The following is a 24894-nucleotide window of genomic DNA, read 5'->3' as shown; positions in this document are numbered from 1 at the left end:
GGGGAATAACAAACAGATGCGCTTCCTCTTAAAGGCGCAGGCGCCGCTCCCGCGCGTGGCGGAGGGGGGGCACGGGGGGCGGCCGCGCCTGTCCCCGGGGCTCCGCCACGGAGCAGCCCCCAGGGACCGTGCGGGGCAGCAGCAGCCGGTGGATGCTGTGTACAGGCATGCGAAAGCGGCACCCCCTGCGCGGGGGGCACTGCAGCAGCGCTGCCGCAGCGCCGGGGCTCCGGCCCGCGGCCCAAAACCTGACGGGTAAAATATTAACGAGGGACCAGTCTGGGGTTGCTCAAACCGACCAACCCTCCGGTGGCCAGGCCAAGGTGGAGGACGGAGGGCGGGGGGGCTCTCCCGGAGGCTGAAGCCCACCGGCCTCCCCAGCCAGCCCTAAGCTGGCTCAGGAGCTTCCTCCAGTATCAACCCGACTTCTTAAACACGCCATAGCATCGTAATTAGCATGAGGACTAATTGCAAATGAAGATATTATATACTTCTGGAAATCTCCATTAGCTTTATGCTATTGCTTACCATGATTTTTTCCAGTGCTGATCGTGGCAGTCTCCCACCTGAATACGCACAGGCACTCTCAGCACAGACCATGTTACATGTATGTACACGCACACGTACACACATATGGCAGAGCACACGCACACAGCTAAGCCAGGGCAAAACAAAATGTGATCACCTCAAAGCACTGTAATTAAAGAGACAAAGGGCATGCAGCTCCGAACGAGCAAATTTGGAGGCTTCTTCCTCCACATTTTTGTCTCAGCACACGCGTGGCACACCGCTTTGAGTGCCGATAGCAGTAACTGATCACTGTATAAAGTACGGTTTTAACAACATTTTCTATCTGTCCTTTTCTCCCATCAAGGGATAGAAGTTACAGATCTCATGGGCTGAAATATATTTGCTTTGTGAGCTTATTCTCGTTCTAACATGCTACTGTTTAGCAAATTCTTAAGAATGTTTTAAGCAATTCTCTAGGGATTGGTAATTATTGGTAATTGCAAGGGCAACATTCTATTCTGTTAAACATATGGAATCTAATACACATATGCAAGGGGTGATACAAGGTAATATTCCTATTAGTTGTGATACTCTTAATTTTTTTTTTTTTATATATGGGTAGAAAAATAACCTTCTACCTCATGATACAAAGTAAATATAGTTTTCTTCCACACAAGCAAAATACACCCCTCTGATGGTGTTAATAAAACACATGCCAGCTATGGGATTCTATAGACCAGATTTTAACACACAAAATGACATTTTTTTCCCCATAAGCTAGTGGTACTACCAAGGACAATTTAAATATGCTGTTAACGAAGATTCAAGCACCATGGTAGTTACTAGCTGCTAAATATACTTAAATGAAGAAGGAAATTGCTGTGTTATCTTTAGATGGCTGCAAGAGCAACAGGAGCCTACTTTGAAGGCTTACTTTAAGCTGCTGCTTTTCTTAGATAACCTCCTTCCTCCTCAAGCCCAGCAGCAAGAGCTAACGCATCAGGTTTTCAGACCACCTCACCAGGGCTAAGTGAAGCCACCTTTAACAGATCCAGACAAGGTTACGCGCAGGAAGTGGTAAAAAAATTTACTTGAACTTTAAATCACCGAGACTTCTGAAAAGTAACCACAAGTACCCAGACAAGAAACCATCAGCAAAATAAATTTACACATCATCAAGAAGCTGATGTGTAACTGTGAAATTTTTTTGCCACCCAAAAGCGAGTTGTGCAGCAGAATTTTCAGTTTGCTCACAAAAAGACATTGTTATTTACAAGGAGAACATCAAGATTCTTCACATATATACAACACTCTCTGTTGCAATAACCTTGCTTTAGGATGGTGGTTAATTGGAATTACATTGATGTAAGTTCAGCATCACCATGGAAATCCAGGGGTTCACACAGCTTTGAAGTCTAAGAAAAGTAAGACCATAAAAAAGCCAAAATTTCTTTGTTAAACTATGTGCTAATCCCTATGACTTATGAAAACTGGAAGCTTTTTAGGGGTCACAGTGCTTCATTAACAGCATTTACTCACTTTTGAAAAATAAAATGCAAGTTGGCTCCTAGTTACTTTCTTCTTGAAGCTTCAAGTCACATTTTCACATTCGATTCTGCATTACAGAGTTTGGATGCAAACTTTGCAGGCACAGCTTTATCAGAGTCATGAATACTTCTACTGGGCTAAGCTTCTGGCAAATTTATTAATTTAAAGAAATCTGAATTTTGGACCTAACCTATTTGATAGATCTGCTTTCAACTGAACAGCTAAGCACGATTTTCAATTACTCTACTTGCATTCATTTTTTTTGAGCCTGAACAGCACAGTTAATGCTTCCCTGCTCAGTGTCTGACATCAGTTTCAACTTTTATTATCATTTAGACTAGAAAAGCCTAATGGATAAAGCATCACTGGCTGGGGCTAACTTTTGCCATAGCAATATTGAGAGGGGAGAAAGTATCGAATCACTCATTGCGCTATTGCCTCAACATTTTGAGTGCTCTATTAGGATTAAGTGGTACTTAAAATCTAAAAATCTCAGTTTACAGCAAAGCTGTAACACCCTCGCTATCCACAGCATGCTCATCACTTGCCTTATTCCGCATCTTACAATGAGGAACTAGACCATCCGTAAATCCACTGTCCAGCTCAACTAGCCCCAGAACCGTGGCAAAACTCAGAATCTGTAACTGAAGGAGTATCTACTTTTAATCTAGCCCTGCAGTGCAGTTTCCCCACCAGCTCTCTACTGGGAAGAGCTGTGTGTGCAGGGACAGAGCCCTGCTGGAAGCCAGCAGGAATTAGCAGGGCTGCGGCGGCCTCCTGCGGCGAGCGAGAGGAGGGCAGGCAGGAGCCGGCCCAGTTGCCATACTGGGTTTTTTTTTTTAAGGTTTTGTGGCTTTGGTTTTCTACACGCTTTCAGTAAGGCCTTTCACACAGCCAGGAAAACAACCCATTCTCCACGCACGCAGGAAATTCCAGGGACAGACCAGGATCTCTGAGATTTCTATCACACCAATGATCTCGGTCATCAACGTAGAAAAGAATATCCTGAAAATACATGAAAATACCTGCACCTCCAGCAGCCTTGCTTTGGATAAACTGTGTTAAGTTCTTCTGAATATTCTGTTTGAGGACCAAGTCTTAGTACTGCAGGTTTATGATAGATTACACAACCTGAAGTGATCATAGACAAATATTTTCCATTTTAAAAGATACATGAATATTCACTAATGCTTCTCAATTCCCTATTCTGGTTTACTAACCATTTAGAACGTGTAGCAAGTAATAAAATACTGCCCAGAGCAATGTGGGAAATCCTCTCATCAACCTGCCAAAATCTTTTAAAAGTTACTAAATACTGTTACATACAAAAACCCCACTTCACCTCTCTTACCTAATATGGAGCCTTAAGGCTTTAAAGTTACACTTGACCTTAAAACCTAGTATTTAATGTAATTTAATGGGAATCCAGTAGGAAAGCTGGAAATTTACCTCTAGGACTAGAGGAAACGTTAACCTGCTTATCATCAGAAAATGAAAGCGCTGTATTTATAGCAAACCATCACTCAACACTGGACAACACTGTACGGAAACTTGCTACAAATGGAGAACCTGTTAATCTGAATATACCCAAAACACGGTTTCCTGACCCCAATTCAGAAGCAGATACCTGTCAGCTGTCAAAGGCTTTTCATACTCCATCATCCATTGATCTTTCATTGATCATCCACAATCTTTTACATGTCTTCTGCAAAAGTGAGCAGGTAGAAGACTTGCTGTGTGTGGGAGATAGTTAATGAGAACAAAAGTATCTTTAAGACATTACAGAAAGGTATTTCAGGATAATTTAAGGGCCACAGTAAGGCCATTTCTGTAAATTAAGTCTAAATTACCAGGTATTTACCATTTCAGAGACCAAATAGAAAATTATGATTGTTAACCAAGTGAAAAAAGCAGATAAAGCCCTTTCACAACGAAGGCTCTCCTGTCACACTCAGGCCAGTTCCTCTGCTATGGTACTTCCCATGCACAGATAACGTTTTCATCTCCCCCATTCAATTCAGAGATTATATACATACCTAGATAGGATACAATATCCTCCACATCTGTGAACCGCTACATTCTGTAATTAAACTAATGAGCCTGATTATAGGTCAGAGTTGATGTCTAGAACCAGCTACATAAGATGATTTTGTCAGTGTTTGCAAAACCTGAGCTATATCATTATAAACACACACAGATAGTCCTGTAACACTGCCAGAATCAGGCCACCAACCATTAAATTGGATAAACGCCAAAGAGTATTTTTTAAAAAAAGAAGACATGTCCCCCAACCAAAAAAGCTGGTATTTATTTAGGCATGCATTACTGTGCTTAGGAATTAAGGATCATGATTTCTAAAAATAAGTAATTAGACAGCAGCTCTGATGCTGACAGCCGTTTTTACACTGAAGTGCAAAGCAAAGGCCAATGCTCTCCCTTACACAATTACTTTTGAGCATGGCTATCCAAAACACTAGCATATGTAATACTTCTCAAAATATTATTAAAATAAGAAGCATTTCTTGGCTCTTTTCACCTTCCTGCTTTCATCCATACAGAAGTACAGACTCCATTTTAAGTTAAAGGTGCTACAATCATAGACAAGTAGAGAGAATTTGAGAGTTCTTTACATTGAAAGATGCCGATGCCAAAAACACATTCACAGAATTGGCTCTCCTGGCATGTTGTTATAGTTAAGACACTTGGGATCTTCATCCTTGTTTCTCCCCCTACCATTATTACACAAGACCTGTCTACTTCAAGCTGAATAACATACAGTAAAATTTCAAGAGCTCAGTATCTAATTTGTACACCTTCCCACTCTTCTCCCATCTTGAATTTTGATTATTTGAATTTTCAGGTGCACAGACAGGTGCTTGCTTTGAAGCACACAATGCCTGTTCTGCAGACAGGTCTTTGGAAGCAATGAAGCAACAGCACATACTGCATTGCTGAACCAGCAGAATCCTCCGCACTGTTTTCTAGCATCACATATGGAGACCACTTCTGATCACGTTTATCTACTACTGTTGATCAAGTTCATCTACTGCTGTTTCTGTCTTAAAATAAATTCTAGAAAAATCAAATTGGAATTGAGTTCAAAAGTTTTACTTAGAAGTTCCTCTGCACATGGAGAAGGCAGGCTTGAGTCCTCTGCAGGCTTCATTTAGCTGCACATAGTTGCAGATACTATGATTACTATAAGAGAAAACCAATGTCATTGCCAAAAGTTTCTTAAAAATTCAGAGTATGTAAGATACCCCCCCTTTTCAGCAACCCTATCCACACAAAAAGATCACCATCAAAAGTTCAATGTTTAGTACACTATAAATATAATAATCTCAGAAATTATACTTTTAGGCAAAGAAGTCACAAGTATTTCGTTTCAGATCTTTTATGAGCAAAGATGTTTTAATGTGTCACATTTCAAGAGCATGAATCTTTCTTTACAAGAAAAAGAAAAAAAATCACTTCATAGATTCGGAGCTAAAGAGGTCCACAAGACTTTCTGCAAATTAAAAGTGCATGGAATACATGCATCATCCTTCATACATAAATATATTTTGCAATAGGATTGAGAACACAGTAAGTGTTAAACAATATTTAGAGTTAAAAGTACCTGAAAACAATCTCTCCTTGGAGAGAGAGATTAACTGAACATCCTCCTGGACAGCTGTGCAAGTTCTCAATAAATGCTTTTCTGTACAAGTGGTTTAAAAATCACACAGCAAATTCTGGAATATTCAAAACAATGATTTGATAGAACAAACATTCCACAGTTACCTCAATTCCATATTATGTTTTTACAAACAGTTATCATGGCCTAAGCCCTGTGCATTGGTGCTTGGATTCACAGCCTCATCCATGCAACATTATCTGTCTCAAGACATCAAACTTCAGCTCTTGTACTAGAGCCCAAACGAGGGACTGAATAAATTCAGCAGCTTTTCAGCACTGAACCCCTTCCCTCCCATGTAACTCGACTCATTCAAATTTCAGATATTAAGTAGCAGATTTATCAAAGAGAGGTCATGTATAAACAGCACAGTCAAAAGCTACATCAGGTGTAGGAAGATCAATGGTTGAGGATCTTTGAAGGCAAAAGTTTCCAACACCACTGCTAGAGAGAAAGAGGAAAAAGATTAAAACTGAATTAAAAATTTCATTTTTTTTTGAAATCACAGTCATTTCAGTAACTCTGTTTTCTCATTCAATCTAGAATAAAGCAAAACAGTTTATTTCTGCAGTGATGAGGGAAACTTGAGAGAAACTAAGTCATCCCTTATTTCAGCCTATTCTATAACTATTCTGTGACTACTAGAAAGCAGGCAGAACTATGACTAGACTAATTATTAGCAGTTATCTGACCAGACAGAACTGGTCTGAAAGGGAAACAAGAAGATTAGCACCTAACAAATAATTTCATCCTTTTTCCTATGAACAATTAGGAAGTTACGTTTTCCTCTCTTCCATTCAACGAGCAACAAGCCTGATTAAATTAAGAGGAAATTGAATCTACAGCCATCTTAACCAGGCAGATATTTAGAAGGACACCATTAATTCGTTTGCCACCATCACCACGTGTTCACTTACATCATAAATGCAGTAGTTTCTTCCACTTCATTCACATAGAAATGTTCCTCAGAAAGGAATTATCATGCAGAAACAAATATTATCCATCCAGATAGACTGGATGATCTAACAGACAGCCTACTGACAGACATAATGAAACAGCAAAGATGCTCCATGATTCTAAGTACGGCACAGCAGCCAGTGGAGTGAAATAAGAGCCCTTCCAAATCTGAGCTAGCAAGGGAAAAAATGACTTATTTTAAGAGTTTTTACAACAGTGAGTATACCTTGCAGTAAATATACTCTTGCATCTGGCTACTGTATTTAAGATCCATCATTTTCACATTAAGTTCCTTAAAGAAGTAGATACTATCACTGAACAATAGTTTTGTTCCAGCAGTATCTGATGACTAAATGACTGAGCTTTATACATGTCATTGTGCATAATTAAGCTATAGTAATCAACTTCCTTCTGAAAACCCCTACCATTAACATGACAACACCAAAACACACAGGCATTGCAGGCTCAAATCTGTTTGACACACATGTAACACCTGCTCACAATGACAGAACAGCATGTGAGCTTCCAGACATACCTTCCTACCTAACCCCATTCCATCACACTTGGGGTTTCCTGGCTTTAGCCAGTGAAGTTATTTCCTGTCCATGCACACAAACTTAATGAATATTGAATGTATTTTTGTGGAGACTAAGATTTACACATATCCTAGACTGACACTTGCTCTTTTTATAAGTACGCATATAAAACTGCTCTGGGCGAATTCATTTAATAGGAACATTTTAATTTGCTCCTGAAACTCCTGACCAAACTCAGTCATCTTTGGTCCCTCACCCTAAAAACAACTTCCCATTCATCACGCCAACAGATGTTTGAACTACAAATGTGCAAAACACTTCTAAAACATTGGCTTCCTTTGTGAAAAGACTATTTCAAAGTAAGTGTAATCTATAATAAGTGCAATCTTCTTTTCTGGAAGGCTAGCTAGTGCCCTGCCATGGTAGCCTGACAGGCAGGTCAGAACCAGTGGCAAACCTAGACCCAGAACTCAGTGCCAAACCCAGAATCTGGCTTAAATGCTGTATTTAGACCTTGAGCAGTAAGTCACAGTATTACCATCACATCAGAAAGGGGTCTAAATACAGTTGCAACTCAAGCCCAACATTCTTATCAATAATTTAATAAATCTATACTGACCAAGTGAGTTAATTTTGGTTAAAAAGTGACTGCCTTTACTGACTACACTTCACAGGCTAAACTATCTGGCTAGTCACAGATTCTGCTTTCTATTTCTCCTGTGCGTGGTTTTTCTTTTTTGCCCTACAGCTTATCTGAAAACTAAAAGCAACACAAGAAACGCACACACACAACGTACACCTCCAGAAATTCTTTCATTTCTGCCCAATAGCATATAACTGGAATAACTGACACGTCTTGACATCTGCTTAGGAACACTTGTGACAGGTAAAATAATGTTTATTATCTACAGATATCCTATTCAGCAACTTTCTTCCTAGTCATCACTAATCGTGAAGTGTGCTGTTGCTAAATGAGCTATTTACAAATGTAAACTATGTAATTATAGTTTTAAAATAAATAGACAGCATTTACATTAGGTAGCAACTCGACAACAAGGTAATAGGTCATCCAACTACACCTTTCAGACAACATGATCTGTGTATGCTGCTCAATTTTTTTTTCTTTTTAAACGAAGAAAATCCTTGTCTCACAATCTATTCTGCAAGAACTTCCTTGGTTTTCTTCCTTTAAGCTGGATAATTGTGTAAAAACTCCTTAAGTTTTGTTGGATAGTCTGTCATCACTCCCGTTGCTCCCAGATCAAATGCCCTCTTGTATTCTTGTTCTTCATTCAGTACCCAAATATACACCTAAGAGATGGGACAGAGAGACAAATTGTTACAGGAAATACTCAAATTTTAAAGAAAGGTGACTTTTGACCTAAATTGTTTCATGTAAGAGAGGTGCTGCCGCATATATTTAAAATGATAAATGATTACACTGTGATGCCAAAGACATGCACACAATCTTACCCAACTTCTCCCCCCTTGCCCTCCAAAAAGGGGGCATTTTCTAGTGGTGACTCCATTTCATTACCTGAGACTTCAGATATTTCCAAAAGTCAAAATACTGTTTTGTGAAAAGCCCGAAATAGGTAAGCAGTTTAGCAGATTTTGTAGGCTTAAGTTTGAAGTGGAGAGAAAAATAATCTTAAAGGGATTTAAATTAAAGAGTCTTTTTCCAAGCGTATGATTCTTCCTTTGCAACTACAGAATTGCAAATGTAACAGCATAACCTATTGCTCAGGAAGCAAAAAAAGCAACTTACAATCCTAGCAACCCAACAGAACACGTTGGGGAGAACATACCCATCTTAAGGCCGTATCTGTCTGGTTCAAATTCTCACTAGGTTAAAAACACATTTCCTTTAGCTTTGCAGCACTGTACCTGAATGCCCCGAGCAGTGAGGTGGTCAAACAGCGCTTTGCGCATCAGCAATCTGCAGAAAAGAGAAAGATATTATTTAAGAATTTGAAGTATAGATGAAATTTTCAATGTCTGTTGATGTTCTGCAATAAATTTTCCATAGAGCATTTAAATTCAATGCTTTCCACAAGAAAGTGAGCAGAAACCTGATTACAGGAAACTTTTAGTTCAGGTAACTGAAGACTGGTTAACACAGACACAGTAATTTGCATTAGCTATGGATACTTGTATCAACTCTTCCAAAGATCAAATCCAGCACATTCCTCCTGGTACCCTGTACCCTGTCTGATGAATCAATCCCTTTGCTTTCAGAAGAGATTTTGTCCTTCACACCAGAAGACAAGAAAACTCTACTGGCCACTCAAGAAATCAAACAACAGAAATTAAATAGACTAAATTGGAATAACGCCCACTGTCACGGCACCTCAGTATGTTTCAGTGTATGAAAAATAAAAGCATACGGGAACACCTACGTAAGATTTGAATATGATTTATGCTGCACTGACAATAAAGCTAGAAGAAACTGAAAAAAATTACAACATAACAAGTAGCTATAGCAATAGTTAGTCTCAGTTGCTTGAGCCAACTGTTAATATATAGGCAAAATATAAATAAAAATTTAATAAGATCAAAATCTTACGTGTCAGCTAGCCAGATAACAAATTTCTGGCTTCTTGTAATCTTCTGTGGTTCTTTCAGCCTGTTGAGAAAGAGGGGGAAAAAAAAAGGTTACCAGAGCACAGATTAAAACATTATTTGAGATGTTCCTGCAAAAGGAACATGAGGAATTAATCTTGCAGTTTCTCAAATTAGAGCAGTGATTTCACTGTCTAAGACAGTGACTTAGAACTGGGTTACACAAGAGAAATGTGCTGCATATAATAGAAGCGGCAGAGCTGGGTATTCAGCAGCATTTGGAGTAAAGTATGAGAAACAAAGCGCACATGATATGTCATATCCACCCTATTACTGACTTGCCTCTTGGCCTTATACAGACTAGTCTGTTCTTGAGAAAGAGGGAGAAAAGTGCAAGAATTAGTTATTTGTCCAGCATGGCTACATATGACTATCTAGATGGCATCAGCACAAGTGCGTTGTAAAGGCAGCTGCATGAAGGCAGTATTTACAGGAGATGTTGTAAACAGGAAACACCGATACACACAGGCACCCCACGCTGAGTAACTCGGAGCTGGCTAGAGACAGCTTAAATACAGAGGAGCAGAAGATTGGCATAGCTTTCTCTTAGGAATATACAGAAGTGCCTAAACTAACAAACCAGTACCCTCAGGCTGAGGGTACTGATTAAACCAATGCTCAAGCTGGCATTATCATTCACTCGTTTTACTATAATTTCAGCGCAGCACCCACAGACAGACTCTAACTCACTTGAGGATGATTGAAGGCATAGGAATTTCCAGGAATTCTTCCTTGAAAGGAATGAAAGGCAGCAGACCAGTGTAGAACAGGCCAAGAAGCAGGAGGACACGTTGCAAACAGAAGATGATGGGAATGTCAGCATTCTGCAGGAACCAGGAAAGAAAGATTCTAAATTATCTTGGCAGATTGTTGAGTCTGTTGCAATTAAATTTACTCATCAATGCATGTTTAAAGTTTAGCACTTGCACCTAAAGATTACGCTTGCCAACTGTTTATGATTTGCCTGCCACTGAATTTAAGTTACTCTTTCTGGTAGCTTTGTAATCCAGTCAAAAGTTTTACACAATTTGAAGGGACATTGGGACCTGAGAAGGTGAAGTTTCACTGGTCGCAGTACTGCTTTTGTACCCGCCTTCATCATCTTTCCAGATTGCATGACGCTACACAGCACTTTGTCTTAGACTAGTATTACCACAAAGAATAAGCTGTGCTTTAGCACAGGACTTATTACAGTTTGATATCACATCAACTCACTTCACAACACATTTTTAAAGATGCTGGTTTATGAACCAAAATATTTGTGCATTGATGCTATGAAAATTAACAACTATAACTGCTGTTCAGGCAGGAAACGGTGTGTTGTCCTGCACAGATAAATCAGAACAATATCTGTACTCTCAACCAGATCAACTTCACTCAGGTGCGTAACTCCCTCAGACTAAGCACAATTTTAATTTAATTCTAAATTGTACAATTCCTCAGCACAAAGAGGAATAGAATCTATAGCTGTAAAACAGCTTTATACCAATATAACTGTGTGTCAACTAGTGGCCACATCCATTATTTTCATAAAAAGAAACACATAATAAGCAATCCTTAGAAAAACTGCTTTTGTGCCACGTGAATGATGCGCAGAACAGGCTCTAAGAGTTCCCAGCATAAAATCATAACACACTATATTTTATAGAACAAGAATAAAACATGATTAAGCTTAATTCCTCAAGTATTTTACTGCAGAGTATATGGGTGTTAACTGTGCTTGATTTACAGTAACAGTGTAGTAAGCAGAATACAGTCTAAATGCAAAATTTCTCATCACATCTGAAAGTCTGGCATAGGTAGCTAGATCTTGATTTACAGGGTGCTTCTCTGTACATTTTTTCACCCAACATTAACAAGCAGGCAAGAACGAAGCTTAGCTGGACCCACTCTTACCTCCTTAAAACACTTTGATACAATCTCATAATTGACATTCCCCCATACCGTCAAATGCTCTCGCTTATACTGACTCACCAGCTCTGAAACCTGCAATACAAAAAAGCAGAACCCCAACATGTATTCATGGAAAATTACGTGCAGAATTATTTAACTGAAACTCTACTTGTTACTTTTCAACTACATAAGTCATTACAGAAAAGATAGCTCTTCTATACTCTCTCCCATCTTAAGATGATTGTGCTGCTTTGCCTGGAAAGAAACACACGTTCAGGTCAACAGATAAAAAGACAGACCATTATACCTACAAAAAACCCTAGAGAATTTAAGAACACAAGATAGCAAAATAGTATCTGAAGGCAAGCAGATTTCCTTTTCTGTAATACACACTATCTTTGCACTGACATAATGTTTTTACAATGCTCTGGTAGGCAACAGTCTATAAGACGACCCTTCATATGAAGTACAAACCAAACATGGCACTAGCAGTGTAGCATCAGTTTCACGTCAAGATAAATGCTCAGTAAAGAGCTGTTTGCTGAGCATCTTGCACAAGATCACTTCTCTGTCTTCTGTATTACCTCATACATGGAGCAAGATCTAATATGTGAAGGATGAAGCAGTCCACGAACACAGATTTTAGTGTCACAGGCTGCTAGCAACTCCAAGAAACTTTTCTTTTGGAATTTCAACATCATTACATGACATTCAGTCCGAGTTCAGTGCAGATTTTCATGTACCTTTTTGATCAACACATTGTTGTTCACTTTGATGTCAATGTTGACAGGAGTTTGTGGAAATGCCTCAAACACCTCTTGCAGGAGTGGAATACGGTTGTCTTTTCCCTCGCAGTGACATTCTGGGGAAACAAGAAAGTTGTCACTGCTGTGACCATTTTTAATACACCACATGTAAACGCTGAAATGTCAGAGAACATATCATAAAATTAAAAATACATAGTTCCTAGAATTATCACACTTTTAAACTAAAAAAAAAAATTACTTCACTTGGATAGCTGTAATTAATTATGGCAAGCTCACTTCCATAATGCAAATACCCTGAGCATATTCACATTTAGGTTTACATTTCATTAAATTCAGTCATTATTTAGCAACAGTAGGAGTGCAGACATCATTAAAATCCTGAAATAGCAAACACAGGCTCAGTTACCACACACCAAATGCAACGAGATTAATATGAAACAAGATCAAATGAGAAAAACTTTTCCTTCTAGGAAAATTTACTGGAGAAGCATGAGTACGGGGAACAGAAGGCAACTCCCACAGATTTTATTGTCTGAAACTGCTTGTGGCTCTAGGAAATTAACTGAAGGCTCTCGCCATCTCTTTGTATTTCTGTACATAAACAAAAGATATATACATGTGAAAATAACACATCATGGATCTCACCTTGGTGCATTTTAAGTATTTTACCATCTTGCACAGAAATGTTTAACACAAAATTTGGTTGCTGGGCAATTCAAATATGGAAAGGCTACACGAGATAGTCACAAAGCCCCTCAAGCCAGCAAACACATCTGATATCATCTCTGGTAGCCTTTTCTGGGTGGAAGTGCTCTCAAATTTAGCCTGTATGTTTTATTCAAATTATAGTCCCACGAACCACAGTTTTCACAAGAAAACAGGTTAGTCTTTTTCTAGGTTTTCCTCTCTTGCAGCAATATTGGTCCTGAACTTTAAAGTAATACATACAGTAAGCACTAGTCTTTCCATTCACCCTTCTGAAAATGCCTGTATATTCTGACATCTCATAGTACTTCAAGCCCAGAGTGCATCAGCACAACGGCATCTGAGTTGTAAAGAAACTCTCTTCTGCATTCTCTTCGTTTTTCAGAACAACAAATTTTCAATCAGCACCCTCTGAAGATCTCACAAGGGAACTGGAAAGCAGTTGCAAGACAAGCAAACAACTGAAATATTTACTTGGAAAAAGGTATCTTACATCTTAAACTTGGCCACTGCCAACTGGTATGAAAAAAATTATTTTGTTTTCTGAAGCTAGTATTATATTTTCCTTTTAAAACTTTTCTTATCAAGATACTGATAGAAGCAAATCCACTTTTCTACTCCCTTTGCCAAAATAAGAAATTACCACACTACAATAATAGAAAAATCAGTTACTGGTACTGTAATTGAAACAGCAAAAGACAAAAACGTACCTTTCTGAAACGTGACATCCAACTTACAGAGATATGGTGGAAGTTCCTTAAAAATAAAGGGAAATGGAACACTAATTCCAATGCAGGGGTATGATCATGACTTTTCTCAAAAAAGACAAAAAAATTATCATTCATAAGCCACGTTAGTTATCTTTAAAGACAAAAAAATATGGTTTTTTTTAAATCTTCTTGCCGAAAAAGTTATTTAGAAGCACGGTGTTCATTCTTACTTGAACTATTTGGCATTCCTAGACTTGTGTTACCTGTAGCTGAGTAAGGCAAAACATTTCCAGACGCCTGTCTGAAAATTCTGAGAATTCCACTTAAATATCAGGTGGAAAAACAGTTCTGCAAAAACAGGCTTTTAAAACTGTCAATGCAGGTGAGATTCATCTACCGGTTTTCGCATTAAAAAGCTAGTCACACGAGAAGGAGCTTGTTGACTAAGCTTCCTTTGTCATCAGTATGGCAAAACAGGCCCACCTCCAGAAAGCTGTTCATCCAACCTGCTATTGGACAGAGTTAATCACCCCCTGGAAACGTGCTGGGTTTTCTTCCTTGACTACACAGGGAGCCTAGTTAACTTATTTTTTTTAGTAAGACAAGACGAATCCCCTCCTTAGATTTCAGATATTAGACATACACACAACCTTCCTGCCCACCCCAGCCACTCTACAAATGCGTTTTTAAACATCATCCAGCATTAATGTTTTTTCTTCAACTTACAGAGTATTTGAGGTCGGATATGTTGACATCAACTCCTGTTGATCTCTTCAGGTTCTCATCATGGGACACAACCACTTGCTCATCTTTCGTTAGGTGACAATCTAGCTCCAACATGTCTGTTCCTATATTAACCGCACTGGAAGCAAAGAAGTCTGCCTTGAACCACACACGTATTTTGTACAGGTTCAAACCTAACACAAACACGTTATTCAATTAAACTAATCCCAGTGGATGTACTTTTAGGTGCTTTATGATGCAATGAATCCTCACAACCTTGCTGCAAAGCAAGAAGCAAATAACTCTGCTGCAGTGGGAAAGCTGATGCAAGAATAAACAACATACTGTGAATCAGAGATGGAGTTTGAACTCAGGAGCTTTGGCTCTGTCTTCTACAGAAATCAAGTAGCACACCTGTTGATTGCAGCCTACCACCTCAGTACTGAGAAACCTACTTCTAAAGTATTGTTTCAGAATTTTGAGTGTGATGTTTATTAGTATTAGCACATTTACCACTGGAAGAAGAAGTAATGAATTTTGTGGTAAGCACAAACAACAAATGACAGGGATGTGAAAGGCTTTTTTTACTTGATTTAAGTTAATCAGGAATGGATGGATCAGGAAATTAGGAATGAGGCTTTTGGGTTTTTTGGCTAGCAAAAGGGCATTTAAAAAAAATATTATTATTTAAATGAAAAAGTTTTTATTTTAGATTTTAAAAAAATTAACTACTAAAACACCCAGTCATATGTTTCAAAGAAAAATAGCTATTCCTGTTCCAGTCCACTGCTTTGAAAAGTTCTAATCCAATCCCAAATCCACTCTATAGAAGCTTAGCTCATAGGAGGAGGAGTAAAGAAAGCAGAGAGTGGTAATAATATTGATGAAACCTAAGTGCAAGAAACCTCACACCAGAACAGAAAAACTAAGTTTTACTCCAACGAGAAGTGAATTGCTCATTTCATTAGAAAAGATACTCAGAAGGTATCATTCCAGGAGACAGCTCAAAGTCTCGGCCTGAAGTCTGAACACTTCCTTCAAAACACTGGTCTGTTCTTTTCATGCACCTACAAACAAACCTATGACATCCATGAGTACAGTCTATACCGAACACAAAGCTCTGCGACTTCAGTACCAGCCTTTTCCTTAAGAAAAGGGCTTTATTGACTGCCAAAGTACAGACATGCCATAAATATTCACAAAGGCAATAAAAAAAAAAAACAAAAAAAAATTAGAATATACTCCCATAAGTGTTTAAAACAATTTCTGGTCCAGCTGGGATAATGATCAAGAAGGGGGTTGTCAAATTAAAACCAATTTGTTAACTGTTCTCCAGTGCCACTAATTAAGAATTAGGAGAGGAACAAAATCCTATTACATATGGAAGACACACAGCCTGTTCTGTGTAATTTTTCCTCCCGAGGAAAAGCATCTGCAAATATGCTGCAGGAGACTTGCCAAATTTGTAGAAGACGTTCCCATCTAGTACCACTTAATATCATTTAACCAGCAAAGTTTATTAGAAATATTACTGCTTAAGAAAGTCAGGACTGATGCTGCGTGGAAAAAGGAGCACAACAACTTGCCTTGTTAACAAATTTGAGAATTTGCCAGGCTCCTACTAGCAGCTTGCTGCCAAATAAGCTTCCTTAAAGTGCTGTGTTTTTTCAGCTGGAAATCAGTTTGTTCTGCAGCTCTGTAATAACACATCAAATCTCCATTGCTCCAGAGCAGACTCCAGATGTTCTCCAGATTCAGAAGAACGTGTTGGATTCAGATCCAACTGCTCCAGAACTCAAGTTGTGAAGCAGACTCACATCTGCAAATTAGGATGACAGAACTCTTTGCTTTGTTTAACTCCCAATTGTTTTCAAGTAAAAGGGCACACCAGCTAATACATAAGAAAAGCCTTACCTTGGAAACTAAATACCATTAGGCAAGGCCTAATGTAGCACAATGGATAGAGTTTATAAATACTACGTTGACCACATACTTTTATTGTTGTAACTACAGTATTTAAATCTTTCTCTCTAAACCAAGTGTGTTCATAAAAGAAAAGGAAATACAATGAGAAAAATATCTTTGAGAGTTTACTTAGCAGCTTCCTGTCAAGACAATGCTAAAGTACATGGCTGTATTAGGGACAATTAAATTAAATTAAATTCTTATGACATCTTTTATGCCAGATCCCCAAATACTTTAAGACACTGCAGGTGTCTCTTTTGGCTTAAAATCAATAACTTTAAAATCTAAAACCATCACAAAAGCATTTAAATACAGTATAACATGATTACAGCAAAAAAAAAAAAAATCTATTAGGTATTTTACCATGCAAACAAAAATACTGTCTTTGGTACAAAAAGCTTATATTTGCTTTCCAGGATATTTGTAAGCTAAGCTAGTAGAGAACTTGAAATTACCAATAGGGTAAACAAACAAAGCAAAAGCAAGGGTGTAGGTCTTACGTTGCAGACAAGCATTCTCTTTGGGATGGTCAAATCCACCTGCCTGTCCAAACCTGCAGACAGCTCCTGCAGGCATGTTCTCTTTGGCTTCATGCAATATCTGATGGATCATAAATTGATCAGTTCATACCAGCTGTCTGAGCCAATCCAGCTGATTTTTCACCATGCAGATCACCAGTTTTCTAACCAATTCCTTTTGCTAGCTTACCAGTGGAGATGGGAATGAGCGGATGCGAAGGACAAAGCCTTTACCCTTCCACAGAAGAAGCCAGAGACTTTCTACTGCCTAATGCGAAGTAATCGCTCTGACTCTGCTTTCTGCAGAAGTAATATGCCTTTATTATTCAGCCAAGACAATTTCAAAAGAAGTAACTGAACTTTGCTGTTGGCAGTTGCGATGAGTTCAAAAAGTGGACCTTAATGCATTTGTTACACTGTAGTCATAAAATAATTAAAAGGGTCAGAAGAGTCAGACAAATGCCTGTATTATCACAAAACATTATTTGACTCCTAGCACAGTCCTTCCTCTAAATACCACAGCTTACTTCTGGGAATGAAATCAAAATAGGTTATGGTATAACCTTCTTTGTAAAAGCCCCATACATATAAACCCAGTATGATGCTAAACAAAAATTAAGAAATGCTTAAAAAAAAGAAGCACTTTCCAGAAAGTGTGGTAGCAGGCTTGAAAACAGGCAGGCCAGCAGGAAAAAAGCCCACAAAACTGTGCTAAGCTTCCATGGAGATCGAAAATACTGCAGTACTTTCAATAGCACTGCTTGGTTGGGAAAGCTGGCACTCCTCAGTCTGCAAGGACATGTGCAAACTGATGAGGCTACTTTGCACAAAGCAAATTAAAAAAAAAACAAAGCAAAGAGAAGCCTTCATAATTTAGTCACTGCTCATTGGCAGCTGGAGTTGTAGATATGCTTCTTTTTCAAATGCCTTTCAGAACCTTGTTAGAATTCACTACTTAAATGCTAGAGGCTTAAAGGGCTTTCCAGTACCAACTCCATTTTAAACCCCTAGATAAGAGGCTTTCACACATTGTCTGAATGAAGTATGTGTACGAAGGGAAAAAACATAACACAAACATTTTTAAAAGCTTTACAGATGGTATATTAGAAGTTAGTGAACATTAGGATTTCAGGCACAATAATTCTAGGAGACAAATTAATAACCTTCTATATAGAGGAGGGAACTGAACACCATGAAACTGTGGAATATCCAAGAGAATTGCTTGCAGCCATAATAGCAGTGAACAGATAGAGACTTCCTGAAATCCAGCCTTGTATGCCAGTTAGTATATTGGTATAGGCTATGACCTGAAACACCTTTTGAGAAACATCAATGTACCTAGAAAAAACTGTGTGATATTATTTACCATTATAAAGCTATTTTTCGTAACTAAATTAATGGAAGCGATCGCCATTAAACATGGAAGCAGTATTGTTTCATGTTTTATTAGCTAGGACAGGAGGAATCAGGCCTCAGGAGTTTTATTTCCAATTGCCAGTCGTCTACCATGTTATTGTGTACAAATGACAGTTTGTGGTATCCCAATTCCTTCTTGTTTAAATTGAAGTAATGTTTAGCAATCCACAGGAGTCACCCAAGGGAGAGGTGACTTTCAGAAACAGGAGACTGTACCCCAAACAACTGATGGAAGTCCTGTCTATCTTGATTGCTTCACTCACTAAAGACAATGAGAACACGGTTAATTTAGGCATTAATGGTTCCATTTGTACTCACTGGTGAAAGGCTGCCATCGTGTTTTCCAGGTTCTCTCCAGCACCTACAAAAATAACAAAAACATGTACAAAATCCTTTTCCTCCCCTCAATCCCAGTGGAAATAAATAAAAAATAATGGATTTTAAAATGGACATATTTTGAGGAAATATTTGGAGGAATGAGTACGAAGCTAGAGACAGAAATCCCTGTTGCTGCTAACCTACTGGGGAGACCCAAGAGACAGGACTTTAAGGCAAAACCATTAAAAAAAAAAAGAAAAAAATAAAAAAATAGAAGACATCTTGGATTTGTATAACACTTTGAATATACAAAATAAAATGTTTATTTTACCAGAGGTTGGGTGCCCTGTTTTTCCTTAAAGGCGCTGTATTTGGCTATGGCAATATGCTCCACAGGCATAGGACAGTGTATGCAAAAAGTCTACTTTGGAGTTGGGAGTAATAAGAGGAAAGGTGACAAGAGGGGGAAAAAATCCCATCCACACCCAAGGAAAAAAAACCCGCCCAAGACTCTCTGAAGCTGATATTCCCTGAACGCATAACCCAGTTGATGCTCAGAGGTGATAACCTCTTTTTTCAGTGCAAGGATACTTCCTGAAACAGCACAGATCTGTCAATGGGGGTTTATGCTGCTGGCAAAGAGAGGTCTCACACACCAGGAATGAAACACACATCAACTCCAGTTAAGAAATGAAAGGACAAGTAAATTAAATTTTCTCTCAGGCAGGAGTAAACGCTGCAACTCTTAAGGCATCATTCTCTACATAAAAATCTTTGAAAATCAGCCTGGTTAAGGACTGGAAAAGGTTGTGCCTTCTCCATCCCACAGAAAACAGGCAATATTCTATACTGAAAACCAAAACAACTTCAGGAAGATACACATACTGATGAGGATATCTATGCAAATTTTACCTACTCTTTGACAGTAATGAATGACAGACGTTGTAAACAACAATTATAAGAGCTTCAATTAAGGCCTTGCCTATTAACACCACCTTACCAGTACATACTTAGATTCTAAGTCTGTGCTCAGTTAATGAAAGCAATGCAATTCTATGCACGCACAACCAGCAATTTAGAATTGTTATCAGGTTAGTTTGCATTGGTAAGATTACAAAATGAAAGACTTAATTGACTTAGAATCACAATGACAAAATCTGCATGGTTTAACGTAAACCAACACGGTTAAGTCCACAGCAGCTTGTGTGATCAGACATTCACCAGTATTTTATGGAATCTGATTGCAAAACTAGGAACAGGCTGTGGCAAAAGGGACCGAGGGATAGAGGAGAGCATGAGAATCTCAGGTACTTCTGATGATCACCTAACAGATAGGAAAAACCTGCACAGGACCTGGATGATTAGTTATAAATTAACTGCAATAAAATTGAGGTTTTAGATAACTTAGCAGCTGTGACAATACAGCCCATACATCCTGACCAGCAAGAGAGGCAGAAAAAACTGAGTCAGTCTTCAATCTGTGAACAGAACAACAGTAACCTAACCTTTCTGGGCAGAAATTTCCAAAAATAAAACTTTAAGTGACTGCTCTAATAGGTCACACTTTAGGGAGGTAGGTATGGGGAGTCCAACCAGTCGGTAACTATGCCTGACTTGTATTTTGCGGAAATGAGGGAAAGAAGTTGAGAGATCAGCTGAAATGTGAATTCTAAGTCAGCAACATGGATTTCACACACCACACTCAGAAAAGGGAACTACGACAAGCAAGTGGTTTGATGTACTGAATCATTTTCCTTCCTTAAAAATGAAAAAGCTGGGCTGATTGAAGGGCTTTGGACGTTTACTTAAACGCACCTCCAGATTCATGTATTGTCCCTTTGCGTTGGTGCATTTCCCACGCAGAAATTACCTTCCCTGACATACTTCAGCATCTTGTGAGCCAAAACGGCCGCATCCAGGCATTATGACTGCCTACTCCCACCATGGGACACGAGGGAATCAATGTCGAGCACTGGCTCAAGGAGATGGCCCTTAGAAGTTCTGTTGTTTTTGTTTTTTACCCCCAATGTAAGCAAAGAAACCCGTTAGGAAGAATGCTGCCAGCAGATAAAGGGAGGTGATTGTTCCCCTCTACTCAGCAGTGGTGAAACCACATCTGGAGTGCCGTGCCCAGTTCACGGTACAAGACAGACATGGATCTACTGGAACCAGTCCAGAGAAGGGCTGTGGAAATTAAGGGATGTGAGATTCTTGCATACGATGAGAGGCTGAGGGTGCTGGAATTGTTTAGCCTGGAGAAGAGAGGCTTGGGAGGATCTTACCAACGTCTATAAACATCAGATGGGAGGGAGTAAAGAAGATTGAGCCAGACTCTTCTCAGTGGCGCCCAGGGAAAGGACAAGAGGCAATGGGAACAAACTGAAATACAGGAAATTCGATTTATAAATATATGAAAAAAAACCTTTTTTAATTCTAAGAGTGATCAAACTCTGTGACTCCTTGGATGTATTCAAAACTTAACTGGACAAGGTCCTGATCAACCTGCTCTAACTGCCCCTGCTCTGGTTAGACAAGAGATCTCCAGAGGTCCCTTCCAATCTCAACTATCCTGTCATTCTGTAAAAATCATCATGCTACCCTGTCTCAAAGGCTCTGCAATCCAGTCGATGCCGCTGGCAATGACAGAGGACTCTAACACAGAACATCAAGACTTAATTATTGATTGCAGAAATAACCGATTTTAAAATTATGCAGAAATAAAGAAATAATTCAGGGATGCTTCCACTGATGAGCTATAAGTTAAGATAAGAAAATTCTTGCATGAAGAAAGAAGCAAAATCAAAACCCACAGACTTAAAAACTTCACATACAAGGCTTCAGCTCAGAGAGGAAAAAGCCAAACAAGTTAAGCGTTACCTTGATCTCCGAAGTTGACATGAGTAATGCGATAGGAAACCTGACACTGCATCTAAAGCTACAGCATTACTAAAGCCTGATGAGAACTTAAGTCGCACAAGAATTTAAGTTACAAGGTAAATACTACAGAGACTAAAGAGTAAGTGATCTTCAGTCTCATAGTACCCGATGAGCAAAAAGCTGGTGAGATGTTAAGGGTTGTACTTCTACCATAGGTGTATTTCGCAGTATACATCCGGACACGGAACAATTTGAAGACCGTGGACTTTGTCTCTGAATGCCTGATGAATAATCCTGCCATTGAGTAAGGCTTTCCTATTGTTCTAATGGTGCTTAGTGCAACTGGCTGAAACACTTGCATTCTAGGCTTAGGGCTGTACACCTTAACTAAGGTCACTGCAAAGAAGTGAGAACAAAAGAAGATTAAGGAGATCATACCAAGTTCCAACAAAGTCATCCGCAAGTTTTTAATAGCTTGCAAATTAACAAACAGGTAACAGCTGAAACTGAGAACCTTTGTTCGTTGAATGAAAATACGCACCTACCAGGAAACAGCTAATACGCACATTCCAACCCAAAAGGTGCGTTTTATGCCACACTTAAGACTGTAGTTATAAAGAAACTTAATCTGTTGTATAAACTAAATGAAAGAAATGCAAGTAATAAAATCTATAGGAGATCCGCTCTAATTTTTGCATTTTAATAATTCAAAAGGCAGTAGCAGCATTTAAGGACCATTGGCTAGAACTGTGATCAAACACTGCATAAACTGGCTCTAGATAGGACACTGAAAACTGTTTGAACTCAGCATCTGACATCTCCCACAGAATTTCAGGAAAAATGTTTACTAGAAAACTGACTATTTTCACGAATTGAATGAGGCAGCAGGGAAAAGCGCAGAACTGATCTTCACAGAACAGGAAAATACGACTTGCTCTATTTTTTTCCTTCCCCGTGCTTTGGAAAAGGTAGAAGAAACTTTGAAGACATCTTTTAGCTATTTCAGATAGAAGCAACCAGCCTACCCACAAGGCTTTGGCTCAAGGTGTACTGAGGGAACAAGGCTCCCAAAATGGGACCCGCTTTACCGTGGCACTGAACCCTTAACCGTCTCCAACAGCAAGGGGAGCAAGAAGAGAGTCACAGCGAACTGCATCGCTTCTGAAACCAGAAACCAAAGCAAACAGGCAGTTAGAGGCAGCAAGATTCATCTTTTGTACCTGATCTAAGCAACAGTCAGCCGCCTCGCTCATTAGGATGAGAAATACCGTAACACCAAATCATTAGGAAGAAAAAATATATATGTTTGCGAGGGAAACCATCACGATCGGAACCCACGTAAAACAAGCTGATTTCGGCTGACGCGTTTTGAGTTCGGAGATTAATTCAGCTTTGAAACCAAGCACTGGTCAGCAGGTGGCACCTAAAATTAGGTTGCGGGAGGAAGGTTTAACGGGAGCCCGCTGCGAGCGCCGGGCCCCGCGCAGCAGCCCCTCAAGATCCTCCCGACAGGGCTCCGGCCCTCGCTGGGCGTCAGGGCAAGAGGCGTCCCGAGGGAGCGGGGAGGCATCGTCCCGCGGGGCTCAGGGCAGCCCGAGCGCCCGGAGCCGGGGAGCGCTGCAGCCCTCAGGGAGCGGCCGCCCGCAGCCTTCGCCCGCCTGAGGGGAAGGCGGGAAGCGGCGCCCCCGGGGCTGCGGCCGGCAGGGACCCCCCCCCCTCCCCGCGCCCCCTCACTCACCGCCGCGGTGGGAGATGTGCCGGCAGCGGAAGCGCTGCCGCTTGGGCCGGTGGAGCAGCCCCGGACACTTGAGGAGAAGCGCCGAGGTGAGGACGTATCCGCCCAGCGTGGAGAGCAGGTACAGCGTCGCCGACATCCTGCGCCCCTCGCCGGCTGCCCCGCTCCCCGCCCGGCCTCGCCCGGCCCGGCCCGCAGCCGGCTCCCAGCGAAGCGGCGGCGCTGCGGGAGCCGCTGCCACTGCGGCCGCCGCTGCCACTGCGGCCGCGCAGCCGCACCGCCTCCCCCCCGCCCCCGAGCCGGGAGGCGGTGCCAGCGCGCAGGCGCGGGGGGACCCCCGCCCTTCCCGCCAAGGGCTCGGCCGTGAGGCGGCCTCCCCTCAGCGGGGCCGGGCTGAGGCGGGGGGAGCTCGGCCTCAGCCCTCGGCCGGGCCCCTGCTCCTCCAGGCGCCTGGCACGGCTCGCACTTTAAAAATGCAGTTAACAAATGCTGCGAGCCATTCCCCGTTACACGCTTTAATTTCCCATTGCGCTTTCCCTGCTGCCTGTGGCACGGCCGCAGCTCTCAGAGACAACCGTTCTCTGTAGTGCTTTTCATTTTATTGATCACACTCGGGAATCACTAAGTGCTTGGTAAATCTAAATTCATTAAGGCGTGCAGAGGGAGACGCTGTCTTCCTCACAGGGGAAGGCGTTTTCCACGCCCAGCTCATCAGAGATGTCATACGCCGAACAGAAACCAGGTCTCAACTCTGGTCATGCGGTCTAATTACTGCATTATAACGAATTGGCAAATTAAATTTTGTATGCATGCTAATTAAAAACAAATATTCTAGAAATTAAATTACATCTCAGCATACAGCTGCTAGCACTAATACATCCTACCTCCACAAAAAGTTAGCTTTACAGCAACTAATTTTTTGGCACTAACAGCCACATGCAAAACTCCCAGGATTTAAGCTACCTTTCGACATACCTTTTGGGAAGTGTAGCATAATAACCCAAACTCCCTCAATTTGAGATTCAAACTGGGCCAAAACCGTCCTTTCAGCAACCAAAAGTCTGTTTAATCACTACCAGTCAAGCTATACTGACAATTAAGCTGCAGCTGCTTCTAACTAACAAGCTCACACAGCTCTACATTTTCCACAAATTTACCAGCAGGTTTAGCTTCCACAGAGATCTGTCATTCCAAAATATGAAATTAAGTCAGCCTCTCAACAAAATCAGATCTATGAATACAAATACAGTAAAATATTTCAACTTGATATAGATAAGCACAGTTTCTGGCTATGGTATTAATACAAACCAGAACTGCAATGCCTTTTTTTTTCCCCCTAAGGACAAGATCAAAGACAAGCGATTTCTCACATTACCACATTAAAAGCAGCTAGTGTTTGCATACAAATAGCTTGTTTA

At 40.2% G+C, this 24894-nt stretch overlaps 1 protein-coding gene across 2 annotated transcripts; it reads right to left on the bottom strand.

Annotated features, from left to right (window-relative positions):
* Nucleotides 1–5450: 5450 nt before the first annotated feature.
* Nucleotides 5451–23688, bottom strand: GDPD1 (glycerophosphodiester phosphodiesterase domain containing 1). Of its 2 annotated transcripts, XR_011049452.1 has the most exons (11): nt 23480–23688; nt 18865–18907; nt 14651–14786; nt 13925–13970; nt 12486–12604; nt 11746–11835; nt 10540–10673; nt 9794–9853; nt 9115–9166; nt 8307–8538; nt 5451–6175 (listed from the first exon to the last, which is right to left on the bottom strand). XR_011049452.1 is itself a non-coding variant. In XM_068415587.1 (10 exons), the coding sequence occupies exons 1-10, from the start codon at nt 23613–23615 to the stop codon at nt 8416–8418; spliced, it is 939 nt and encodes a 312-aa protein (XP_068271688.1). In that variant the 5' UTR covers nt 23616–23688; the 3' UTR covers nt 5451–8415. The 2 variants fall into 2 exon arrangements, 1 of the variants encoding a protein (XP_068271688.1); XM_068415587.1 differs by having other exon boundaries at nt 5451–8538.
* Between the last annotated feature and the right edge of the window lie 1206 nt (nt 23689–24894).

Source organism: Nyctibius grandis, chromosome 18, assembly GCF_013368605.1.
Source record: "Nyctibius grandis isolate bNycGra1 chromosome 18, bNycGra1.pri, whole genome shotgun sequence".
Lineage (NCBI taxonomy): Eukaryota > Metazoa > Chordata > Aves > Nyctibiiformes > Nyctibiidae > Nyctibius > Nyctibius grandis.
This window is presented reverse-complemented; position numbering and strand designations above follow the sequence as displayed.

Excerpts from the sequence above, each read along its gene's own strand:
- GDPD1 (XM_068415587.1), bottom strand. The coding sequence starts at position 23,615 with ATGTCGGCGACGCTGTACCTGCTCTCCACGCTGGGCGGATACGTCCTC. Across the intron at positions 9,854-10,539 it reads ATGCCTTCAATCATCCTCAA|GCTGAAAGAACCACAGAAGA; the intron begins GTGAGTTAGAGT and ends CTTTCTCAACAG. Across the intron at positions 8,539-9,114 it reads TCACTGCTCGGGGCATTCAG|GTGTATATTTGGGTACTGAA; the intron begins GTACAGTGCTGC and ends CCCATCTCTTAG.